Genomic DNA, 18,922 nt, shown 5'->3' with positions numbered 1-18,922 from the left:
TTAGATTTAAGTTTTTTGTACATAAAGCACATTACAATTCAACTTTGAGTTCTCCAACTTCTTTTCTGTTTATGGATACATGGCATTTTTAAGGAATTGCTGCATATTTATGCACATTTACTGCAGATTATTTGGAAACCATAAACTTTGGGAGATTTTCAGTTGCATATTCTGATTCCTTGTACAAAAATACACTTATATGGTAAATTTCATTTCTTAGTCTTGTGTTTTAACAAAGATATGACATTTTTACTGAAAAAGTAGTGTAAAAAATGTGACGAAACGCATATGGTCTTAAAGAGGGAAAAATATCCAAACGTGTGAGGCACAAAAATAGCCATAACTTCCTTAATTTTAATCAGATTTAAAAAATGTAAAAAGATTCTTTCTTAGCTCATCAAGCTCTTTCTATGCATACCAATATTGAAATATTTCAAGCTATTTCAATTTTTTCATGTGTATTGCTAGAAAAAGGATTAACTTGTAAAAAAAAAAATATTTAAAAAAAGAAAAAGAAAATAGAAAGATAAAGAAAAAAAAAGGATTCTGTTTTCAAATTTGGGTGTTTCTTCGTAATTAGAGCAAAAATTTAGCTTTGCTAACTTGACCTAAAGTTTTCAGAAAATAATTACCTCACTTGTTACAATTCAAACTCTCCAGTTTCTTTTTTTAGCAAAGCACATAAATTTCTACCTTATTGTTTTTCCTAATTTTTGTATATGTTCATTACCGCGATATGACAAATAAGTAGATACCATTGGTTTTACTTGAAATTCAATATCTTGATTTTGGCTTTTATAACAAAGAAGCGCTAGAATATGTACAAATTTTTGAATCAAACCCCCTATTTAATCTACAGGGGTAGTTTGCTTTCGTTCCATTGTGTGTGTTTTAACAAAGATATTACATTTTTATTGGAAAAAAAAAAAATGAAACAACTGTGATGAAACACATATGATTAAAATAGGAAAAAAAATCCAACAATGCAGGGTACAAACAATCATAACTTACTTATTTTTAGTCAGATTAAAATTTTTTTTTAAAGATTCTTTCTTAGATTATCACATATTTCATTATTGAGATATTTTAAGTAAGCTTAATATGTTCAGTATGTTTTTTATTTTTTAAATATAAAAACTAAGCTTTTAATATCGATGCCAGTGTCACAAATAATATACACACATATATATTTATCTTCTATATATATATAAAAGGCAAAATGTGTGTGCACATTTTTTGTATGTCCGGCAAAGTCTTTTTTTTGTCGGGCTTCTCGGAGAGAGGAGGGGTACTATGTCTTAGAACTTTTTATATGCCCCCTAGATCATAATATGTATGATTTGCGAACGTGCGTCGCGTTTAGATTTATTTACATCGACTTTTACAAAATTCTTGCTATTTCGGCTCCTCTCGTGTGTATTCGTTTTTTTCGTATAAAAGTGAAACTAAATCTAAAACGAAGGCACTGATCTCAGCCCTCCATGGCCCGGGTGACAAGATCCAAGTGTAGTATCTGTTTCGGCAGATAATGCAATCAAAGACCATATGTGGGAGTAATCCCACATATCAGACCATTGCTCTTGAGCATCAGTTATTGGTCGATGTAGGAGAAACCCTTCATACCAATTGTCACTATCCAACACCCCTTCATTCTCCACATTAAAAAAAAAATGACAGTGTGCCTAATCTGCTCAGTGGGGAAGCAAATAAATACACACTGTTCCCGGCCCTCATGCTGAAAACGTCCAGAAAGCAATCAGCTTTTGATCAATGTGGGGGAAACCTCTTATATCAGACAACTAGTGGGGGTACCCGGCATTGCCCGGGTTTTTAGAGGCATGTGTGTGTGGGAGGGAGGGGGGCAAAATGATTACAAAGCAAAGTAATAACCCTGTTTAAATATTAGGTATTTTTTTCAGATTACGTCCACCTCCACAATTTTCTTTTAAATGACCACTTTTATAGGTTTTCGACTATGCTGAATAAGGAAATCACATTGAAATTTTGCAGAAAGAAGTAATTATTGAGATATAAAAAGTTGTTTCATGCATTGTATTCTTTGGCGGCCATCTTTGTTACGCGCATAGATTTGTTTATGGCACGCGCACATGTGTAATACAGACTGCCGCCAAAGAATACAATGCATAAAACAACTTTTTATATCTCGATAACTAATTATTTCTGCAAAATTTCAATATGATTTCCGTATTCAGCATAGTTGAAAACCTATAACAGTCGTCATTTACAAGAAAATTGTGGAGGTGGACCTAATCTAAAAATTTACCAAATATTATAAAAACAAACAATGTTAAAACTTCTTAAAAAAAAAAAACAAAAAAAAAAAACCGGTCCGGCAGTGACCGGGTGTTTGAAAAAACAAAAAAAAGTCTGATGGAGGTGAGGTTCGAACTCGAATACTTGAGGCGAAAGCGAAAAAAAAAAAAAAAAAAAAAAAAAAAAAAAAAAAAAAGGTTATGAATAAACTAAAAAGTGAATTAGGTCAAATATCAATTCCGAAGTCAAGTTTGTTTTGGTTTAGTTTCCCAACATGTTGGTCCCAATAAAAAATAGGGGTGTCTATATGAAAGCAATTGTCTGATATAAGGTTTCCACTGCATTGATCAAAAGCTGATTGCTTTCTGGACGTTCCAGCGCAAAAGCCGAGAACACACCGTTTGAATTTAGTTTCACTTTATTTATACTAAAACGCAGGACAAACAGGCAACACAGCGAAATAGTGCAATTTTTATAAAAGTCAATGTAAATAAATCTAGACTCGACACACGTTCCCAAATCCTAGATATTATTATCTAGGTGGTATATAAATACTTCTAAGCGATAGTAAACCCCCCCGCCCGAGAATGGCGGCGAAAAAAGCCTTTTCGGGACATACATAAAATGATCACACACATTTTGCCTTTTATATATATAGAAGATTGCTATTCAATTGGACACTCCCCTTTTTATAGGGAGCTGGTTTTCCCACCCAACATCTTGGGGAAAGAAACAGCCAAAGTTAGGGAAAGAAAAGAAAGAAAAACTGGCTCGCAGTAAAGTTAACTGCGTGATTGCATTCACTGTGTGGCGTGATATTTGACCTCACACCTGTCAAGTTTTTAATCGGTAAATTAAACTGCTTTTCTGTTACTTTGCCGTCCTGGCCGAGCGGGTAAACACGCCAGGGTTTTTCTTTTCCACCTTCACCTCGGGGTTCCGGGTTCAATCTTACCTATCTACCTACCAAAACTGTTTGTTTTTTTACCACACGCCCCCCCCCAACGTTGTTTTTGTTTTCCCGTTTTTTTTTGCCCATTTTGTTTTGATCTACCCCCCCACACACACACATACACCTCTAAACACCCGGGCAACATACTAGTCTATAAATATAAAAGCGAAAATGTATGTATGTATGTTCGCTTTTTTCGTGTGTCTACAAAAGGCTTTTTTCAGAGAAGCAGTCGCTCGCTTCACAACTTTTTAAAACTTTTTATATCACATAAATCATAATATCTCACAGTTAACAACGAAGCTCGCCTGTCTATTTAATTTGCTCGATTTCGGGAAGATAAATATTCAACATTTGTCGCTCACCGCATGTGGGTTAGTCTTTTTCCTATAACATCTTGGGGGGGAAAAAAAAAAGCGTTCAGTAGTAAATGAAATCCCGCAGTCAAACTTGACCTCATTAACTCATTAAAACGGGCACCTGCTAAATTCAAGTAATTAAATAAATTCAAACGTGTTTCCGTTAGCATCTCGCAGTGGGGCGATGGTTAACATCGCACGTTTTTTTTTCACACTTTAATTTACAACTTTGCCTCAACGGTTCGGGTTCAAACCTCATACTTACTTTTTTTTTTTAACCCCACCCCCGAATTTCCACACACACCTCCAAACACCAGGGCAACGCCGGGTACCCCTCGCTAGTATATATATAAAAGGCAAAATGAGTGTTAGTGTGTGCACATTTTTTGTATGTCTGGCAAAGGCTTTTGGAGGGGGGGGGGCTTGGGGCAGTTACTGTTTCTTAGAACTTTTGTATATACTCGCTAGATTATAATATCTACGATTTACGAAACGAGGTTGCATCTATCTTTTATTTGAGCGACTTTTACATGCTATTTTTGTGGTATTTCTTATTCTACACGTTTGTTTGGCTTTCCCGTATAAAAAAAGTGAAAGTGAATACGGAGCAAATGAGTCTCCCTGGTATTCGTGTCAGGAACGTCCAGAAGGCAATAAGCTTTGATCGATGCAGGCAAAACCCGTCATATCAGACAATTGCTATTCATTTGGACACTCCTCTTTTTTATGAGGAGCTGGTTTTCCCCAACATCTTGGGGAATACGCAGAAACTGGCTTGCAGCCAAAGTTAAGTGCATGATTTCATTCCCCTATGGCGTGATGTTTGACCTCATTAAAGTTACACACCTGTCACGTTTAACTTTTTAATTTCAACAATTCTCACTTCTCTGCCCTTTTAGCATCGTGGTAAGATGTCAGGCTTTCTTTTTCGCCTTCACCTCAAGGCTTTGGGTTCAAGCCTACCTGCCTCCCCAAATTTTTTTTCTTTTACACCGACAAACACCCGGGCACCCCCGCTAATATATATATATATATCAGGAACTATTACAATAAAAAACGGATACTAAAGGCAGTAAAGGAATTAAATATACTTACTTGGTAGAAAAATACATCTTTTCGGTCAAGACCGTCAGTTGCAAAATCCTCTAGAATGCCATCTTAAGGACAGAAAAAAAAATATATAAGTAGTCATTTTGAGTAGCAATAGGGAAAAAAAGGGTTCTTTTTCTTTGTTAAAATAGCAAAATTTGATACATTGAATTTCAAGTAAAACCAATATCTATTTATCATGTCACAGTAATGAACATATCCCAAAATTACGAAAAAATAAGGTAGAAAGTTAATTATTAATGAAAATAGTTTTTGAGGACAATTAACGAAAATTGAATTCTGCAAAAAAACGGAGAGTTTGAATCATAACATAAGGTAAATAGTTTCTGATGAAAACAGAAAATGTTTGGCCAAAATTACCAAAAATTTAATTTTCCCTAATTGTCTTTGAAAAATGTTTTTATTAATAATTCATTTTCTACTTTATCGTTTTTTTTTTGTAATTTTTTAATATTTTCATTACTGCAACATGACAATTAACTAGATATCATTGGTTTGACTTGAAATTCAATATTTCAAATTTCGTTATTATAATGAAGAAAAACCAAGAAATATATTTAATCCTTAAAAAAAATTTAAAACAATAAATGTGGTTGAGATTAGTTCCTTTTTCCCCCCCGCCTTTTTTTAACAATACCAGGAAATTATTTTTTAACAATACCAGGATTACACTTTAGGAAATTATTTTTTTTAACAATACCAGGATTACACTTTAGGAAATTATTTTTTTAACAATACCAGGATTACACTTTAGGAAATTATTTTTTTAACAATACCAAGATTACACTTTAGGAAATTATTTTCCAGGGAATTTTCTAAAAATTCCCAAAACACTTATGAAAGTTTTATACTTTACTATTACCTCTAATATTAAAAAGTTTAACACGTGCTACAATGTAGAATTAATGAATGTTCATTATAAATGGTGGTTATATAAATTGCTTAGATACGTTTGGCTTCTTGTTTTTACAATTATGGCACTTGTAAAGTTAATCAAGACATTTAAAAATGAAAATATCGAAAAAAAGGTTATATCGTATGTATCTGTTTTGAACCGACAATCTCTGAAAAAAAATTTTTTTAACTTAATTTGATCAAGTAGTTCTTTTTGTTACAGTGGAAAAAACACGTTTTTATGACAGCGCTTTGAAGGTGAATATCTTGGAATTTTTTTTAACATAACACGGGAAGATAACTCAATTTAAAGCGCCGACACTCCCTCCCCATCTTTAATACTAGCTTTTCTTCCTAAAAATCAAACCTTTTGCTCGGTATCATAACAAATTAAACTATAAATGCAAGTAACGTTGCTTATAATCTGTCACTGAACTCTTATTATCATTTATTTTGTATCTGGTGTAAATAAATTTACTTTGTTTTTTATTATATATCGGCATACTTTGTGTCTTCATTACTTGGCATAGGAGGCCAAACAACAAATAACTTTGATCTTCTACTTAACAATTAGAGGATGGGGTCACCAACCACAATAACAGGCTATCCCGTCCTCTATAACTATGCTTATCACAAACAAAGTATTGTATCTCTTTGTTTTGTTGTTAAACAATGATTGAAAAAAAAAAAAAAAAAATTGTTTTAATTTATTTTAGTGTTTTTGTTCAATAAATATGTATGTTCAAGTCAGTTAAGTTAGAACCAAAAAATGTAAAAATAATAGCTGTCACTCAAATTTGAAAATTAAACAGCAACAAAACTAATAGCTGTCACTAATCATGCAAAAGTGTAATGTTCAACCAAACTATATTTTTACTGCTGGTATTTTTTGTTTAAATTTTGGATTTTTAGTGATAAGCAAGGTTTCATATGCCACCTCATGGCAGCTATTATTTGTCTTGTTCTAACCTAACAGACTTGAACATACTTTTCTATTGAACTAAAAAATGCTTTAAAAATAATTTAAAACAAAAAATTTATCTCTAGGTAGGTAAGATCATCTTGTCCTTAGTACCTTGTATTTATTACCTATTTGGTTTTTTTTCACCCTCTCTTTTTTTTATTGTTAAAGAAACAAACAAAAAAAAAATGAAATACCTGGGCTGATGCCATGTTCTGCACATAATTGCTTCCAAAATTCCATTCCAACTGCAAAAAAATAAAAATATTTTTTTAAAGTTTTTAATTAAAATTAATAAAACTAATAAAAAAGAAAATCTTATAAATTTTAGGACATTTTTTTTTCTCACAATTTCTGAAATGACAATCAAAATTCTGTTTGATTATCATCAACCACAGAGTTTTATACTGTATCACAGCTTTTGAGTGCGGATAAATTAGCACCAATCCCAAACCAGAAATCAAGCCTACAACCACTCAGTTGTTAGTCGGCAGTGCTACCCCTAAGCTATAGGATTGACACTCATAAATCATACCTCCAATCACTCATAAACATTGACTGCCACTCTTAAAATGTTCCATTTGTTTATTTACAAACAAAGAGCCTTGCATTATGCTGAGTAAGTGTCAAATGATATAATTTAATGCAAGTGTTTTACCCAAAAAGGGGGCCTTACATCTTTCCATTCACAGACAGACTATTTCACTGACTCACAGCTCTTCGGTGTGGCTAGACTAGCACTCATATTGCCAAATTTTACGACCCTCTTAAAAAGTTGATGTAGATTGACATTTTTGGTGTTTCATTAAAAAAAACTGGCACTTCTGTATTTTTAGGTTTTTCTGTTATCATTTTTAAAGAGTTCAATTCAGGACAAGGGGAGACAATTGCTTCTTTTTTATTTTAAACTAGCGGGGGTACACAGCGTTGCCCGGGTGTTTGGAGGTGTGTGTGGTGTTAACTAAAAAAAAAAAACCAGGGTGGGAGTGGGGGTAAAAGTTGGTAGGATCGAACCCGAAGCCCTGAGGCGAAGTTTGAATAAAATCGGCCAGCCAGAATGAGTTACTGAAAGATGTTTGAATTTATTTAAGAACCAGATTGACAGGTGTGCGCTCGGAAGTCGTCGAGCGTGACGACGATGTCAATGACCAAGTTTGCTTGTTATAAGCAAAGTAAAAAAAGAAAACAACGTTAACACTTAAGCGGGAAAAAAAAACACAAAAAAACATAAAGCAAACGAACGATGAAAACAGAAAAACGAACACATGAAAAATGGCTTAAATAAGCCTGTTTCGATATTAAAATTTAAAAAATCAGTGGGTACCCGGGTGTTTTGAGGTGTGTGGTCGGGGGTGGATAAGCGAAGTAAAAAAAAAAAAAAACAGAAAAATGAACGTTACGTGAAAAATGGCTTAAATAACACTGCTTCAATATTTAAATTTAAAAAAGAAGACATCTCACACCACGATTCGAACCCAAAATGTTTAGATAATGAACCAACGCGCTAATCAACTGACCTAACGCAACGTACATGAAATTTGTTCAGTTTTTCAACTATTTAAAGTAAATCAGGTCATGACGTCATCTGGCGCATGCGTAGAACCGGTCGAGAGGGCCATTTTTGTTGACACCCCCCTTCATCGAAAATTGTCAATTTCGGGGTGAAAAAATGAACGTTTTTGGCCAATTTTTCGATATTTTTTGAGCGAAGGATGGAGCTTCAGTATGATACCAAGTTTGTGAATTTTTGTTGTGTCTGTCGAAAGTTTTTAGCAGACACACAAACGTACACACATACATACATTTTCGCTTTTATATATATAGACCAACGAGGGGTACCTGGCGTTGCCCAGGTGTTTGTAGAGGTGTGTGGTGTTAAATAAAATAAGCCGGGGGGGGGGGAATCGAAGCCAAACCCCTGAGGCGAAGTTTGAAAATAAAATCGGCCAGCCAGAAGTGAAAGATGTTTGAAAGTCATCGAGCGTTACGACGACGACGATGTAAGCATTGTTATAAGCGAAGTCAGAAAACAACGTTTTAATTAAGCGGGGAGGGGGACACACACACAAAAAAAATAACGTGAAAAATGGCTTAAATAATACAGGGTTCAATATTTGAATTTAAAAAATCGGAAAAAAAAAAAAAAAAAAAGCATCTCACACCACGATTCGAACCCAAAATATTTAGATAATGAACCAAGGCCTTAACTATCTGCACTAAAGCGGCGTATATAAAGTTTGTTCGGTTTATCAACTATTTAAAGTAAATCAGGTCATGACGTCATCTGACGCATGCGTTGTTGACCCTCCCCCCTGTCGAATCTGTCTAGACATCTCTCTCTCTCTCTCTCTCTCACTTCGTCTGCTTTACTCTAAAGACTGGAAAATGGGGTCTGGCTGTTTTTATTTAAAAAAAAACTTCGATCGTTAATATTTTTTGTAAGCATATTTTTTTTTTTACTTCACATGTTTGACTTGGCTTTATTTTTCGTTTAACTATCCTATCTAACCATTTTGAATGTGGTAATAACTTTGGTAATGTTGCCATAGCGTAGAAGTTCATAGTTTATCTTTAATTAAATTGTTTTTTTACCGATAACAACATTTTTAAATTGTAAATTCCGACCGCCATTAGAGGTTGCTGACGTCAAGATCACGTGACATGACTCAGCGGGTTTTAAATACAAGTTGACCCAAAATAAACGGCCGCGTGTATACTTTATGTATAAGAGTTGGCAGCCATATTTTTTGGGGCAGTTATAAATCGATTTAAAAATATGTAATGTTTAACATTAAAATGTCACATTTTTGGCCCCCCCCCCTGCAGAAAATCGATCAGTTGATGCACTTCTGATCGTCACTTTGGGCCAATTTTTCGATATTTGTCGTCCGGAAGGTGGGGGCTTTCATATGAGACCAAGTTTGTGAATTTTTGTTGTGTCTGTCGAAAGTTTTTAGCAGACACACAAACATACACACAAACACACATATATTTTCGCTTTTATATATATATAGATGAACACTTTGTTTTAATTACAATCTTGAAATAAATTAAAACAATTTGGGATATTTTGAAATACTAGAGTTGTTCCAAAGGTAAGGACTCCTATTTTTTAACTAAAAAACTAAAACGAAGAACTACAAAGACAGGAGTGGTACCATGAGCAACTTTTTATGCTCCAGAATTTATTTTTCTAAATAGTCACACCCATTCTTAATGCACTTTTGCCAGCCTCTTTAGATAAGTTGGTCGTAAAAGTCCAGAGTGCACTTTGTGACTCATATCTCTACTGTCACTCTAAAATCGACAAACCCATCTCCTAAATGTGCTGACATCAACTGCATCAGCTTCATAAATGTTCAACAGGCACTGATGAATGTTGATCAGTTCAATGTTTTCTGCATAGAGGAATTCAATGACGCATCTCTTCTTCTGATGCATGTCTATGACAGGTTGCTTTCTTGTCTCACACTGTCAATATCTGCAACAGAGATGAAACTTTCATGAATGCATAAGTTCAGTCATCATAACAATGCAATTTGCAATCCTCTTTAATCCATTCAGGTAGAATAAAAAAATAGGAGACATTATTTTTGGAACGCCCATCATCTACGAAAATAGTCGTTAAAAACATGAATTAAAAAAAATTTTTTTTGGATAATGAATTTATTTAAGAAATTGAAATTAATTATCTGAAAATGTGTTTTTTTATTATTATTTCAATACTCGCGCACTTATTGATCCGTGCTGAAATAACGTTATTATTTAAAAAGTCATTCTTAACATGGGGAGGGGAGGGTGTTTTGTACCTATTCTGTACCTTACAATTGAATAAAAAACATATAAAACTTTAATTAAACTTGGAAATACTGATCTGCGCTATTTTTAAAATCGTAAGTGCACTAGCACCATTATTTGAAAAACAAACAGTTTGTTTAAGCACATAAAAATTCTGAAATAATAGGATATGATTAATGAAACTTGGAAGGTTCTATTTATAGACACTATAGAAACTGACCAATCAAATGGAACCATGCTCCGTTAACAACCAATCAGAAACCAGAATCATTCAATAAAACATACTGGATATTTTAGAATTCCCACACAAAAAGAATCTTACTCTTTATCTGCAAACTTTTACAGTTCAGGATTTATAAAGATTAGCTACCCACCAAAAACTATTTTTCATCTCAGGACTTATACAAATTAGCTACCCATCGGAAACCCTACTAAAGTTAAACCTGACTTTTAATTAAAAAATGTATATACTAATTTTTTAAATTAAAAATAATATCAACGCACAGAAATTCTATAGCAAGCCCCACTCTCCCCAATGGTTTACTTCTGCTTGTGCAGCTGCCATTTGTCAAAGGCAGCATGCGTTCTGCAGATTCAACCGACATAAGTCCAGCTCAAATAAACAGAAGTATATAGAAGCTAGAAATAATTGTAAGATAAGAGAGTGATAGAGACAGCTAAGATAGATTACTCTGAAGCCACCAGAAAACGCATCGAAGCACAGAAATTAGGAACCCGGGATTTTTGGAAAATCTACAACAGCGTAGTAAATAATGGGCAGCCAACTATTCCCCCACTATCAAACAATCATGAGGTTGCTTGCACGGCAACTGACAAGGCTAATCTGCTTGCCAGTCGGTTTGCCTCAAACTCCACACTGGACCCGGTACACCACTCCCTCCCTGATTTTCCTTTGCGAACAGACGCCACACTAGACGATTTGAAAATCACCCCTTCTCAGGTACATGCTATTATAAAAAACCTAGACACCTCAAAAGCATGTGGACCAGATCTCATCCTGGCTGTGCTATTAAAAAAATGCTCTGCAGAGGTTGCTCCAGTTCTCTTTAAACTACAATAAATGCCTTAACGAATCTTGCTTTCCCGACTGCTGGAAAATCGCTTCTGTGGTACCAGTCTTCAAGAATTCTGGTGGAAGAACTGACCCACTAAATTATTACCCCATTAGCCTCCTCCCGCTTTTCGCCAAAATATTTGAGTCCTTAGTTAATGAAGCCCTAGTCCAGCACCTAACAGCCGCTAAACTCCTGACTGACAAACAATATGGATTCAGGCAAGCCCGTTCAACAGCAGATATCTTAACTGTAGTTTCTGAACGTATATACCGTTCATTGGACAAAACAGGGGAGGGTAGAGCGGTAGCCCTTGATATATCTAAGGCTTTTGACAGGGTATGGCACAATGGTCTTCTAAGGAAAATTAGATCATATGGAATCACTGGAAGAATTCATAATGTAATTAAATCCTTCTTAAGTAAGAGAAAAATCAAAGTTGTCCTCGACGGTCTTACATCTAAACAATATGACATAAATGCAGGAGTACCTCAGGGGTCTATCCTTGGACCTCTATTATTCCTGATATTCATAAATGACCTCCCTGATAAAATTGTATCGGAGATGGATATATTTGCCGATGACACCACTCTCTATAACAGATATGAGGGGAAAACAAATGAACAAATATCTAAGGAAATGGCAGAAACACTAGAGGATGACCTCCAATCTGTAGTAGAATGGGGACAAAAATGGATGGTCACATTCAATGCTGCTAAGACTAAGCTTGTTTCCTTCAATAACTACAAGAAACCTTCTCTACCACCAATAGCAATGGCCAAGAACACATTGCCTGAAAGTACTTCTTTTAAACTCCTCGGCCTAACGTTTACAGGGAATATGAACTGGAATAGATACATTGAGAGCATTGCCAAGGCTGCTGCAAGGAAGGTTGGCTCCCTCTACCATGCTAGAAAACTACTTATGCCTGAAAGTAATCTGTACCTCTATAAGGCCACCATTCGCTCATGTATGGAGTACTGTTGTCACATCTGGGCTGGTGCATCTGCTGCTTGTCTCTCGCTCCTGGACAAGGTTCAAAAGAGGGTCGCCAACCTGATAGGTCCTGAACTGTCATCTAGGCTTCAGCCTCTGTCCCATTGACGAGATGTTGCATCCCTCTGCCTGTTCTACAAATACTTTAATGGTGAATGCTCTGACAAACTGCAAACACTTGTACCTCCTCGACGTAACTACCCCCGACAAACCCGACAAGCTAGTAAGTCTCATCCCTTTAAAGTAGAGATCCCTAGGTGGAAGAAAGCCTTTTACTCCAATAGTTTCTTCCCCAGAACTGCAGGTCTTTGGAACTCCCTTCCGGGATTCTGCTTTCCCAACTGTACTGATATGCAGAAGTTCAAGTGTAATGTGAACAAACATCTTTCTACTCATCTCCCTTCATAATGCCCCTGCAAATTAAGTCCCTGATAGTAGCCCCCTGCTTCAAAGTGGCACTGTGCCTTGTTTGGGGTGAAAATTGAATATAAAAAAAGAAAAAAAAAAAAAAAAAGAAAAAAAAAAGAGTACTAACTGTTCTAAAAGGCAGTAATGGTCAAGAAATAGGGGATCATTATACATTAAATTTATATGCAAAACTGATCCCCATTACTCTAAATTATTTTTGTTCGCATTTCTTTTTTTTTTTTTTACTAAGTTAAAAAAAATTTTTTTAGAGTTTTCACACATAATCGTCTAAAAAAGTAGAATCTTTTGTTTAACTGGCAGCTAGAAAGTTATTTATTACTACAAGTTTGAAAGTATATTTGAAAACCAATATTTTTTTAAGGAACCACTATTACAGGGTAGAATGATAAAATTGTCACTCTAGAAAAGATGACATGATTCCATTTCCGTTTGAGGAAAACCAGTTTTCTTTTTTTGTTACAGACTATCTACTAGTTAGCCAGTTGTGTACGAATCCCAAGAGTGATAAGAACCTTCTCTCATGTCTGAAAGTGACACAATCTTCAGCGAGTGAGATCGGAGATGCGCCGCTGCACGCTGCACAACTCATGCCCTTTACCGATCAAAGTTATGACAACAGGACCATTGCCAGCACCTTCAAAATGCATCACTGAGTTGCCACAAACAGGAACATGCTCAGGGTGTTGAAAACGAATTTTCCAGCCACGGTTATGGTCACAGGGGTGGGTTCAAGTGAGAGCCACATCATGCCACCTCACATCTTCAAACTCAGCTTGAAAGTCAACACCAAAGTGTATCTGGATGTGCTGAAGAGTGTGGTTGTCCCACTGAAACTTTCAGTGAAAGACTTACCTGTAAATTGCTTGTTAGAGGTATTATCCCAATCTTCTCAGGTTTATTCCGAAAAAAACGTTCTTAACATGAGGAGGTTGGGGTGTTTATTCCGAAAGCCGTTAACATGGGGAGGTTAGGAGTATTTATTCCGAAAGCCGTTCTTAACACGCGGAGGTTGAGGATAATACTTCTAAAAAGCAATTCTTTGCAGTTAAGTCTTCAGTGGAACAACCAAGCCACATTGACTGGCAAGACATTTGATGAATGCAACTGCCACCCTGTGCCATTCACACATAGGGAAATGATCAACAAGTTTCTTGCAAAGAGAAAATATGCACCGACGCGTCAATACATCAGGGATTTTCAAAATCTGACTTCCTCGTTTCCATCAGAGGGTGCCATCCTTTCCCCAGACTTGTAAATCAAGACTTCTGGCTCCATTTCTCAGTCGCACTGGATCTTTGCAAACCAAACTATAGTCCAAAAAAATGTTGTTGCAAAAGCAACACAGGAACCAGGCTTTTAATAAAAGTTTTATTAATAAAATGTCATCAAAATATGCTGATGTAGCACTTTTCCGTGGGGCCTTCCAGAAGTTGTTGGAATGGTACAACAAGTGCATGGCAGCCGGAGGAGATTACTTTGAAGAGGACTGGAGTTTCATGTGTGTACTATCAATAAAAGTGTCAATATGAAAAAAGTCTGGAAACTTACTGAAAGCACCTTGTAAATCTATTTTTAAAACATAATTACAGAAAAATCTTTTTAAAAAAAACCTTATGATGAATGTACCCGTCACAGAACAAAGATGTCATATTCCAAAAACCAAATATTTTTTAACTAAGAAATTCAGATTTTAAAGGCAAAGCGAGACATTATATTTTGATCCGCTGTGCTTTATAAATAATAATAATAAATAAGGGGAAACAGTAAACACCTCAATTCGAACTATTGAGATCAAAATTAGCCTTGTAATGGATACAACGTTGTACCGCGTCAGTAGATGTCTCACTGCTGATGCAATTCTCTACCTATATAAGAGCCAGGTACGTCCAAGGATGAAGTATTGTTGCTACATCTGGGCAGGAGCTGCTAAAGACCTTATCCTAATGACCAAATTCAAAATAGACTTTGTAGTCTCTTCCTTGCACCCTCTTTCCCAAAGAAGAGACGTTACGAATCTGTCTCTGCTTTATCGTTATTTTCATGGCAAGTGCTCGTCTGAGCTCCAATCTATGCCCCCCCCCGGCTTGACTTTTACGAAAAACACTCATCTAGCTGACACCAATATCAATAATTTCCCTCAACTCTTTATTTGTGCCCAAACCTAAATGTAGGTTCCATGGACAAAGCTTTTTTTCTTAGAACTGCACGCTTGTGAAACTGTTCCATTTTCCTGCTTTCCAACTGACTACAACATGGTTGTCTTCAAGTCCAACATAAATATACACTCATTAATCCTTATTCTCGAGTGGCCTTCAAGTGGTGACTCCTTTGTAAAAAAAAACTAAAATCGCTAAAGATCGTAAAAAATGATTTTCTCTCTATTGGCAGCTGCCACTTATTGCGATAAACAAAAATGAAAAAACTTTTATCGTGTACCTACTTGCCACCATAAGTGTGAATCTGAATAAGCACCATAGTTTATCAAAAAGTTTATCTGAAGACATTGTTTTTTTAAACTTTGGCCATGTGTGTCAGAAACTTTGTGAAAAATATTGAATAATTCGACCCTCTGTCTTTCCAAGCTTATAACTACTCGAAAAATGTAATTCAAACCCTAATTTTTTTTTTCAATGAAAGGGGCAAGGACCAAGGTTTTATTTAAAAAAAAAAAAAAAAAAAAAAAAAAAAAAGGTTTTAAACTTCGGACTTTACAGGTCATCATCATATCTTATCGCAATAGAAATTAACCCATCGCATGCATGGCGGTGCTGTTTGCCTCCTTAAGGTCTTGGTTTGAGCAATGAGGACCCAATCGGCAGTTTTCCCTAAGGTGGTGCTGCCTGCAGCTGCATCGTTTGTACCTCTCCACATGGACATAAAGGTGAAGTGTCTGGGTCCCACTTGTGGAGATTGTCTTTTGTTTTGCCTACTTTGGCTCTGGCTCTATTTAGAGTCACCCAGTTTTTTCTACCAATGTTTGAACCCTGGGGAAGTGTTTCTTTTGGGTCTGGTAGGGCTCCATTTTTATTCCTGCTGTTATAGTCTCGCCATCGTTCCAGGAGACAGCTTGCCTGAGATCGATTTCCTCTATAATGATAAAGTAAATTTCAAAAAAGCTATTCTTTTTTTTTTGTTGTTTTAAATTAGAATATATTATTTATTGATCTTTTATCTTCAATTTGTGATACATAAAACTTTGGCGAGTAAGTTAATTACTTTTTAATAGACATTTTAAAATAGGGGGTGGGGCGTGAATTAAAAAAAATGTGTCTAAAATATTATATTCGGTTTATTGGAAAGAGTATAAAATTTCACATTGACCCTGAAAATATCGTAAAAATTTAAGCAATAGAAAAATTTTGATAGATTTTTAAATTTTAAAAATTGAAAAATATTGAACTCGTAAAATTCAATTAATTTCATTAGTTTTTTTTTTTTAATAAAAAAAATAATATTTCTATTACTTTTTATACAACTTTAATTGTTTATTTTGGAAGTATAATCCATAAAGAAAATAAACAAACCACTTTTAAAAGAGAAATTACGAGTAGTTTTTTTTTATATATTTTATTCGCAGTTTCGTGTTGTGTCAAAAATTCCAAAAAAATTCTGATACACCTAGATGACTTGCCTCTTACATCTTTGAAGTCTCGATAATGACTTAGAAAAAAAAATACAGGTAGAACCCCACTTAATAAATTTCATGGTAACATTTATTGGGCGAATTCCTAACAGTATTTTGTTTTATTTTTAATTTTTAACCCATTACCGAGAGTTCAAAGATATAAGTCAAATCGCTGTCATTTTTTTTTCTTTTTCTCACGTTAACACAAGTTGTTTTTTGAACCGAATAAATATTTTGAAGTGAATAAAACACTAAAATCTTCTCCAACTAGGTAGAAGAGGAACTTAACTTATCTTTGACAACATTTATTTGTTATGTATTTGATTTTTTGGTGCTAGTGCAGTGCACTGCAGTGGCACTTACTGATCCGCGCTATTGTTTTAATCGTATTTCCAAGTTTAATTAAAGTTTTATGATGTTTTTGTTTTTTTTTTCAATTGTAAGGTTAAAGTATAGAATAGGTACAAAACACCCTCCCCATGATAAGAACGGCTTTTTAAATAATAACGTTATTCTTTCAGCACGGATCAATAAGTGCACTAGTACCGATTTTTTTTTTTTTTTTTTTACCACTTTTTCGTACCAATGTGACATATATTACTAAAACAAAACCAACGTTTTAAATAATATGAAAATAATGTAAAATAAATAGAAACGTCAAGAGATCTTTTGATATGAAATAAATTAAAGGTCGAGTAATTATATTTTGAATATGAAAAGAGAGAAAATTGAAAAATATTTTATTTTATTTTTATTCAACTTCAACAACGACAAAAAATAAAAAAGGAAGTGCGTCTCTCAGACTCTACAAAGACTTGGAGAAAAAGTAAACATTTCATACGATATTTAAAAAAAAAGTTAAAAAACTGAACATTATCAACTTACTCTGGTTGCCACACTGGCCCAGTTGGAGTGTAATCATTTCCCGAGGCATGATGATATAATTTCATTAATTCAGAAATGTGTTTTCTTCTTATTTTAATTAAAATTTAAACAAAAAATTATCCTTTTCCAAGTACCTTCGAAAATGGCGGCAACACATGAGTTCATGTGTCAGCATGCACCGGTTATTCCGGAATACGATGTGTATGCTATTCTGAAATTCTGCGATTCTAGGTTGAGGTTCTCTTGATTTTTACGACTTATTAAACACTCTTTAATTTCAGACGCCAAATGAGGACCACGCCCTCGTATTGGAATGAAATATGGTTCTATTAGGTTTTAAGAAGCCAGTATCCTAGGCATTACCTCCTCCTTCGGTAGGAAGTTGAGGGGGGGGGGGAGTTTTGAGTTTATCAGGTTGTCATGGTTTCAAACCCTTTTAGCAGACGGACACCAAAAAGAGAGGCTCGCCCTGGAACGCAGTGAATCACGGTTCGGTCCGGTCCATTATCCCAGACGTTACCCCTCCTTCATGAGAAGGAATTTTTTGAGTAGTTTTGAGTAATTACGTCTTATGAAACCTTCTTGTAGAGGACAAAAGCGAGCCTCACCGTGGAAATTAGTGAAGTATGGTTTTATTCTATCCTAAGAGGACATCATCATCCTAAGCATTACCTCATCCTCCTTCAGTAGAGGATCCTCCTCCTCCTCGTCTTCCTCCTCCTTCAGTAGAGGATGATTGGTTTGGTGTGTACCTGTTTTTGGTATTATTATACAAACACCGTGACAGCGAATTAACCCTAACCCTAACCCTAACGCTGTCACGGTGTTTGTATAATAATACCTTTTTTTTTACGACTTATCAACCCACCATTAGCGGATTGGATCAGAGAGAAGTATGGTCCTGTTATATTCTAGAAGGTCTTATCCAAAGCATTACCTCCTTCCTTCTCCAAAGGGAGCTTGGTTCGGGGTTTACCTTTTTATGGTTTATCAAAGCCCCTTTAGTGGATAAATGTCAACAGAGGATCTCGTCCTTGAATCAAAGTGAAATATGGTTTTGTTCTGTCTTAGGTGGCTATCCTCCCAGGCATTATCCCCTCCTTCAGAATTGATTTGTCGCTTCAAGTCTAACTACCGAATAATGCTGATGGCTCGTTCATGACAAATTTTTCATCCTTTCAGAGTGCCCCATCATAAACGGATGTAACATGTTATGTATAATTTTGCTGCAGTGGGAAGCAATGCTTCCCACTGCTTCCCGGAAGCATCATTCCAAGCATTACCTCCTCTTTCAGAAATGCAAGTATTCGTTCTTTGGCAGACATATGCAATATTTTCCCCTCAAATTTTTTTATTGAATATTTCTTTTTTATTTCTTAAAAATAATATCGATTAAGCGCCACATTTCATGATTTTTAGCAATTTTTTTTATTTTTTATTAAACATCAGTTTAATGGGGAGATAACTGTTGTTTAACATGTTTATTCAAAATAAATTTGAGCTGAAGTTTCAAAGTTTTTTAGATGAGGAGAGATAATTTGAACTACTGTTCTCATCTTGGTTGTT

The 18,922-nt window shown here is 35.1% G+C and overlaps 1 protein-coding gene across 1 annotated transcript in view; it reads right to left on the bottom strand.

The window, feature by feature from the left end:
• The window catches only part of LOC145263796 (tubulin gamma-1 chain), a 41,328-nt gene extending 23,266 nt beyond the window's left edge, over positions 1 to 18,062 (bottom strand). Inside the window, exons 1-3 of the mRNA XM_080120858.1 lie at positions 17,357 to 18,062; positions 6,748 to 6,798; positions 4,681 to 4,742 (exon numbers count right to left, since the gene is read on the bottom strand). Of these exons, the coding sequence (XP_079976984.1) occupies positions 4,681 to 4,742; positions 6,748 to 6,798; positions 17,357 to 17,405 (162 nt within the window). The 5' untranslated portion in view covers positions 17,406 to 18,062. The remainder of the gene's footprint in view (positions 1 to 4,680; positions 4,743 to 6,747; positions 6,799 to 17,356) is intronic.
• Between the last annotated feature and the right edge of the window lie 860 nt (positions 18,063 to 18,922).

This window comes from Euprymna scolopes, chromosome 39 (genome assembly GCF_053919585.1).
Source record: "Euprymna scolopes isolate OS-2025 chromosome 39, ASM5391958v1, whole genome shotgun sequence".
NCBI lineage: Eukaryota > Metazoa > Mollusca > Cephalopoda > Sepiida > Sepiolidae > Euprymna > Euprymna scolopes.
Note: the sequence above shows the minus strand (reverse complement) of the source record. Positions and strands in the feature narration are given on the sequence as shown.